General features: G+C 41.7%; 1 protein-coding gene across 3 annotated transcripts in view; it reads right to left on the reverse strand.

The window, feature by feature from the left end:
* The window catches only part of LOC139408883 (erythrocyte membrane protein band 4.1 like 4A), an 89769-nt gene extending 82712 nt beyond the window's left edge, over nt 1-7057 (reverse strand). The window contains exons 1-2 of one of the 3 annotated variants that reach the window (XM_071153305.1): nt 6617-7057; nt 6170-6437 (exon numbers count right to left, since the gene is read on the reverse strand). In XM_071153305.1, coding sequence (XP_071009406.1) covers nt 6170-6268 — 99 coding nt within the window. In that variant the 5' untranslated portion in view covers nt 6269-6437; nt 6617-7057. Of the gene's footprint in view, nt 1-5784; nt 5871-6169; nt 6438-6616 lie in introns of those variants that run through there. The other 2 variants (XM_071153307.1, XM_071153306.1) reach the window with 2 other exon arrangements.
* Nucleotides 7058-8183: the final 1126 nt, after the last annotated feature.

Here is an 8183-nt window from a genome sequence, read left to right on the forward strand (position 1 = left end):
TGCAACCCTACTCACACCTCAGTGCCACTGGTTCTCCGTACTACAGCTCCACTCCCCCCTGCCCTGTCGATATCTTTTGTTTAACAAATCTCTGATAGGCTCAAAACGTATCAGGGTAAGCGATCAGATCAGACTATCTGCAGGCATCTGCTAATATTAAAAGTGATAATTAACGATTAGATTTTTATTAGGATCCCCATTAGCGTCAGCTATTCTTTCTGGGGTACGACACATAACAGCAATTGGAATCACACACAGCGTGCTGTTAATTCTCCTGTTGTAGTGAAAAATAAATTGTGTGTGATTGTTACAAGCAAGTCTAGCAACAGGCAATTAGTTTAATTTTGTATAGCTCCTTTCAAAAAATATATGTCAGAGGGCTTGTGATAATTAAACTGAAGACGCAAGCGAAGGTGTGTGTGTTTGTGTGTGAGTGCAAGCACGCTCTTTTCCTCCAGGGCCGAGAGTCTACTATCGTTCATTATCACTTTCAACCAGCAGAAGTAAGTGGACACTGCTAGTATCTAATAAGTTATCATATCTATTTGATGAGTGATGTGCTGCTGACTCACAGTATCACAGCCGCACACTGTGAACCTCAAAGTAGTTTTTTTTTCAATGTTGGTTTACACTCCAAACCACTTATCATTAGTAAACAGATTTTTGGATAGACTGATCATGTAAGCATGGTTTTTCATCATGTAACGGGATTCGTCCTCCTCTGACGAGGTGTATGAGAGATCGGACCAATATGCAGCATGGTACGTGTTCGTCATGTTTTAATGAACAAAAATCAATGAACACGAAAATACAAAATATCAAATTGAAAGACAGAAACGAAAACCGAAACAGTTCCGTGTGGAACACACAGACACAGAAAACAATCACCCACCAAACACTGGTGGGAAAAGGCTACCTAAGTATGATTCTCAATCAGAGACAACTAACGACACCTGCCTCTGATTGAGAACCATACCAGGCCAAACGCAAAATACAACATAGAAAAACAAACAGACTGCCCACACCAACTCACGCCCTGACCATACTAAAACAAAGACAAAACAAAGGAACTAAGGTCAGAACGTGACACATCAGGCCTATTGCCTACAAAGGGTTGACTTAAATCTGAGAGGGCAACAGTGAGAGTATCCTACTAAATCAATAAACAGACCGATTCCATTTACTGGATCCACACTTACATGCCAGTCCCAGAGTTGAAAATCGGAGCATTCCAAATGAGACCATCACTGTTCCCTGCCCCATTAGCAGTACTGTGTTAGTAAATAATTCACAGCTGAGCCTGTGTGTGTTTTACCAGCCTTAGGTGGTAATAGGTGGATCCCTACTCAGTCCTAATTACACAATGAGCTGCTACCTGGCCCTGGCTGCTCTGTCCAACAGGTAGGTCCTGTATGTGGCAAGACAGGCTCCTTAAGAGCATTCAGGCTAATATACTGTCTACTAATATACAATACTGTTGTGAATGTGGACGATGTTCTCTCCTAAGAATGATTTTGCCTCGTAACAAACATTACACTACACCCACCTGAAAAATACTTCCATTGTGTAATGGAAATGTGTGTGTGTGTGTGTTTTCATAGGCCACAGATGTGGGGTGTTCGTCTGTTACTCCCCCTTTGATCCAGATGGTGTAAGTGTTTGTTTCCCTAGTGCTCTACCCTACTTTGAGGGCAAGCCCGGGGGACGTCTGTGCTTGTCTCCAAAGGGAGAGAGAGAGAGAGAGAGAAGGGGGATATAGAGTTTGTGTGTGAGAGAGAGAGAGAGAGAGAGAGAGAGAGAGAGAGAGAGAGAGAGGGACGAGGTGATTAAAAGCAAAGGTACCAACACAAAACATTTTAGCAGTTTTCCCATACACTAGTGCCTCCCAGAGTCAAATATTTCTTCAAGTTTGAATCCTTAATTGAAACAATAACAAAGTGGACACCCCAGCTCTGTTTTGGTAAAAAGCTAAGAGATGGGCCTGGAGAAATTTAACCACTCTCAAATTCATAGACCGAGCTATGGATGCAAGGATTGATCATCCATGATATCAAAATGACGTATTGAGGCAATACAGAGTTTGTTTACATTTACGTTGTTTACAAACAAGCTTATATTTTAGGTTCTGATGGGGGTATGACAGTTGATCTAAGTTCATGAGGCGTTTATAAGTTATATTATTTAAGAATCAATGTAGCAATGAACAATTCTGGATGTAATATATGGCTCTGGTGCCTCCTAGCATTTCATGTTTATTGCTGTGGGATGTCAGCTAACAGAGGAACAAGCTTTTGACAGTTTCCGCCCACCTGCTAGAGTAAATTACTGTATGGTGATAGAACTGAGCTAAGTGTTTTAACAAATCACTTAGAATTCACCTAGCTAAAGACATACTGATTGTCTCAAGGGAAAAAACAAATACCAATTTCACACAGTCCCAGTCTGAGGTAGAATTCTTCACAGTTTCAAAAGAGGGACAAAACACAAAACAGCCTGAGCTGAGTTAAAGTGGAGAGATAAGAAAGAAAGCCAATACTGATTGAATAGGCAGGCGTTAGTTTGATTTTTTTCTCTCTCTCTCTATTGACTCTTCGGTAGCAGATCCCAGAGGATCCATTAGTAGCCACCAGGTTCATTAGAAAGTAATATGTTTCCATGGCAACCAGCTTTTGACTTTCACTTTCAGGAATTCACTGATTTTACATATCAATGTAATTTCTGGGGATATAAAGCTGAGGCATTTGTTATCGGTCGACACTGTCAACAAAATAGTTGACGTCTAAAATAGGCTAATGTGATCTAATGTGCACCGAGCTCTAAAAACACAATGGAATTGACACATTCCGCACATGCAGGAATTTTGATGTATTTCTAATTTCACAATGGAAAAACTTTGCCTTGAGCCAAGCGCATCAAGCAAATCAACATGTCACACCGCTGCAGTGTTACCCTGATGTACCCTAACCCTCTCTCCTGGCATGAATCAGGAAGAACTTTATAGGTACACTGACATGAAATGCTGCCTATTCTTTGTGACAACCTTAGGGGGGATGACCTGTTGTACAACAACAAAAAACACCATGATGTTCATTGTATTTATTGGAAGTTGGAGAACAAAGACATTCTGAATGACGACAAGGAAGGAAGCAGCTGCGGCTAACCGTTCCCAAAAAGCTGCCCTGTTTTCGTGAATTATTATCCAGAAAGCTAAAGAGGTCGGAGCATCTCTCTCAAGCCATGGCCAGAGAAAACAGACGTGGCCTTCAGGGTCAGCGGCCGCTGTCTTTGGGACTGCTCTGCTTTGTTGTGGTAGCAGTTCTGTACCTCACGATAAATCTAACACAGCCCCCGGGCCAAACTCAATGAAGCCTTTGTGTAAGAGGCTCAGTGCTGTTTAATACAGCATATAGCAAAGACTGGATCAGGCTTACAGGAGCCAAATGCATCTCTGCCCACCTAGGCCCCGCTTTTCAGACACAAATGTGCTCCCAGCAGCCAAGCATAAAAACTTTGACAAACGTGAGAAACAATACATAATATCAAAATATAATTGCAGGTGCAGCAGGAAGGCCCATGAATGTAGGCTAGGGAACTTCTGTTCACATTGTGAACCCTTTCAAGTCTCTTTTTTTTGTTATTTATTTACAGCTGAAAGCAGCATAAAGTAAACAGCCTAGATTGGAGATCTTGAGACGGGTGACAACACGCCAGAGTGACAGCTGGAGTGGTGTTGCGCAACACCTTGGGGACACGGGTGTGGAGGTCAACTAAACAGCATTTCCCTCGCAGCTCTCTTGGCATCTTTTTCTGAAGGGAATTTTTATTTTTTTATTTTTTTTAACCTGACTGACTGACAGACAAAGTGCCTCCCTCCATGAGCGTCCCTCTGGAAAAATGTGTCACCCCAAACGCACACTTTATTCTGTCCCACATTCCATCTCTTTCTTTCGGGACCAAAGCCTTTGAACTCAAACCCTTTCATTGTCTTTGGTCTCTCACTCATGTGGTTTTCAGTCACAGTAGTGTCAGGGGCCAGGGAAATACAGGTGTATGTCATGCCACACTGCTGAATGTAAAGCTAAACTTCAACGGTAACAGAGAGCAACATGAATAGGATTAGTGCCAGCTTCACTTCCAGAGTCCCTCTGTACTATGTTTAGTACACGTGTTTTTGTGTAATACGAAAAAAAGTTTGTGAGAACCAACTACAAAACTCAAATTTTGTTACAAATTCTTATGCTGGAATCAGATGAATCCTAGAGCCCAATAAATTATATAATAATATTCATAGAACCAAACCAGAGTTAAGCTCCACTGCGGTTGAGCTGGTGTTTTTAATCTAACCACTGACAATACCAGGATTATAATTCTACTCTGCTGGATCAGTACAGTCAGAAACCATTTTTTCAAAATCTCACCACAGCAGCTTTACTAACTTACCCTAGAGTCATAAAGGAGAAAGTACATATTACATGCATACTGTATAAAAACAACAACAATAATGCATAATACACAGCTGATACTGCACTATTGACCATGCATGGCTTCCAGAGAGCCCACCTGGACAGCCTCTCACATTAACAATTAAAAGAGGATGAGCAACCTGATCTCTCCAATGGACTAGTCACTAGTGGAGCACAGACAGGGAGAATAAAGCCAAGCCAAGAGGGATAGGGCACCAGGGTATCATGTGGGGCCATCTTGAGGAGAGAGAAGGAGGGGGGGGGGGGGTTGCAGAGAGTGGGTCTGAGTGGTGGGTGGTGGCATGGCAACTAAAAATCAGTTAGAGGGTCTCTCTATTTCCAAATGCACAATTTGAGGAGTCGCTTTCCACAAATAACCAGCAAAACACACCTACTACTGTAACAGGTGCCCAACGGTTAGGCCTTTTCTCCCATTTAAATAAAGGGCTCATCAAGATAGACCAACAGCTATGGACTATGAAGGGTTTATATGCTGAAGGGTTTATATTTGGAACATTATAATAGGGAAATAAAGGTATGAGCGCCAAAGGGCAAGGTGAGGCCAAGCAACCAGATGCAGTTCAGCCCCAGCAGTCATCAGGACATAATTCTCTGCCTCTGGCCCTTTGACACACAGACAGACCTGAGTTTCGTCTTCAGAGATTCTATCCAGCCCATAAACTAAACCCATATTCACTCCCAGTCTGACCTGCTCTGAGTTGGAATTATTTTTATGAAGCTAGTCAAGAGAAAATGGTTCATAATACCAATAGCATCATAAGTCATTGAATAGAAGTCAGTGAGCTCTCCTAACAGGCTTTCCTGAAACTGAAGTTGCATCGCAGTATTGTATCTATCATCATGAAGTCTTGGTTTACACTGTGCCCCAAGGTGAAGAAAGCCGAGAAGATACTTACAAATGATATTGATACATTCAAGTCTTTGTTTTCCACAGACAGAAAAAATGTAAGGCATGCTCTGGGTGTTTTCTTGATGCATTTTTTTTTGACTGTGTGTTGTGGTGGACTTGTAGATTTAACATACCATGTGTAATAAAAACATTATGAAGATATCCAAATGAGCATCACTGAGAGAATCTGACCTAGTAGGCTGATAAGTCCAATACTGTACAGACATGTAACAAAGTTAAACTAGAAAACTGGCACTGGTTGGTTGTCATCAAGTTTCAGGATTTCAACTGTGTCATTCTCATGCTTTTGTTTGGATGGAAATCCCCTAAAGCATAATTTCAGATTTAATTCACGACCAGAAATAAAGTCATTGAGACTATCAAAGGCACTTACATAGCTAAGATACTCACCATATTTCTTTACAGCCCTTGGGGCCTGTATTTTGTTTCACAGAGAGTTCACAGCAAATTACAGTAGAAGCCTGGGCTACTTTTTGGGCTCTTGGTCAGCTACCAATAGCCAAATGTATCCTCAAGAGACACTTTCATGGTCGGGTAACCTGTAGCTTTGGGCTTTCTGTTAATAAACGACACATTGTACTTGTTGATACATTTAGAAATGAGTCAAAAACACAGATACCAGAATCCAACAACTGCATACTTCAGTCAAAGTAGAAGCACAGAGTCTTGACAAGCCTCACGCAGCGCAATGACAGACCGCTTATTAAAGGATGGCTACCTGTCAACCGCATAACCTGACAGACAGAGGAGCGCGTGGAAAGGGATCTTCTCTTACCTTTATTCCTTGTTGTTGAGTGGTTAACGTCAATTTGGTTTCATCCAACAGTAAAACTTCACAATAAAACTCCTCCTGGGGAGCACAGAAGCAACTCATGTCTTTCTTTTTACGGGAGGGGGGGATAAAGCAACACTGCACTAACTTAGCGGACTTCTGTCAATTCAATGATAAAATAATGGACTAATGCTGGTACTAAATAAAAGTAAAATTCATCATGTGGTTTTCTTCTAAACACTCCTTAGCCAGTCCTTGTATTGTCTATGATCTGCAAAAAAAGACAGAACCATTAAAATTATAGAATTATCAGAATACATTTCATTGAAACGAACCTTTCAAAATAAGGATTAAAGCAGCCTTTAGGGCAATATACTTGTCACAATACTGTAAAAATGCTTAGAATAAAAATACATTGTAGTTTTATAAGGTTCCCAATAGGCTACACACCTTTGTGCTCTATCCAAAATAATTGCGAAACCTTGGCTTGCAGCTTATTCTTTCAACAAATCAGCCTCCATTAAATGTTGAGCTTTGGGTACAGTATGTGAAGCCTACTTCTTTATAAACCGTAGTTTATAGTTATTTCATTTTCATGAAAAACTGGATAACTGGATAAAACAAGGTTCCTTCCTTTTATTGTGTTCAATAAACACGAGTTGTGCGCTCTTCACTGCCCTCCAGCTCCAATATTCATAGATATGCAAGAAAAATAGGAATTCCTTTCAGTGTGATCCGCTTTTTGATCTCCAAGTCTTTAATTTTGATTTGTCTTATATCTGGCAATCCTACTAAAAGTGAAGACAGAGGCTTAGCCTGCACCTGTCCCGTCGGCTTAGAAAAATGAGGCAAAATCTCGCCACTCTTCAGCAATGCAGACAGCCCGTTGCTAAGGAGCGGTGCCCATCTCTCACGACAAAGCTTCCCGACACAAAATGACTCCGCCCTTCTGGACTTTCCACCAATTGAAGCCATACCGACAATATACATTCATAGATGATACAATCATGCCACCTGTTGGAGATTTGCAAACTGGTCTCTCTGTCTCTGTATATCAAATCAAATGTTATTTGTCACATGCGCCAAATACAACAGGTTTAGACCTTACCGTGAAATGCTTATTTACAATGCTTATCCTTAACCAACAATGCAGATGTAAGAACATAGAGTTAAGAAAATAAATACGAAAGAAACTAAAGTAAAATAAATAAATGAAGCAACACAATAAAATAACAATAATGAGGTTATTTTCAGGGGTTACCCGTACAGAGTCAATGTACAGGGCCTTTCTCTGACACCGCCTAGTATATAGGTCCTGGATGGCAGGAACTTTGAGGATCTGGGGACCCATGGCAAATCTTTTCAGTCTCGCGAGGGGGAAAAGGTGTTGTTATGCCCTCTTCACAACTTTCTTGGTGTGTTTGGACCATGATAGTTTGTTGGTGATCTGGACACCAAGGAACTTGAAACTCTCAACCCGCTCCACTACAGCCCCGTTGATGTGAATGGGGGTGTGTTCGGCCCTCCTTTTCCTGTAGTCCACGATCATATCCTTTGTCTCACTCACGTTGAGGGAGGTTGTTTTCCTGACACCACACCACCAGGTCTCTGGCAGAGTTTCATTGTTGTCGGTCATCAGGCCTACCACTGTTGTGTGTAAGTTAAGTAAACTTAATTATGGTGCTGGAGTCGTGGGTGAACACACAACCCTGTGGTGCCCCCGTGTTGAGGATAAGCGTTGCAGTTGTGTTGTAGCCTACCCCGTCAGGAAGTCCAGGATCCAGTTGCAGAGGAAGGTGTTTTGTCCCAGGGTCCTTAGCTTAGTGATGAGCTTTGTGTTTACCATTTGTGTTGAATGCTGAGCTGCAGTCAATTAACAGCATTCTCACATAGGTGTTCCTTTTGTCCTGATGGGAAAGGGCAATGTGGAATGCGATTTAGATTGCATTCATCTGTGGATCTGTTGGGGCGGTAAGCAAATTGGAGGGGGTCTAGGTCTTTCAAAGCACTTCATGGC

The sequence above is a fragment of the Oncorhynchus clarkii genome, chromosome 5 (genome assembly GCF_045791955.1).
Source record: "Oncorhynchus clarkii lewisi isolate Uvic-CL-2024 chromosome 5, UVic_Ocla_1.0, whole genome shotgun sequence".
Taxonomy (NCBI): domain Eukaryota; kingdom Metazoa; phylum Chordata; class Actinopteri; order Salmoniformes; family Salmonidae; genus Oncorhynchus; species Oncorhynchus clarkii.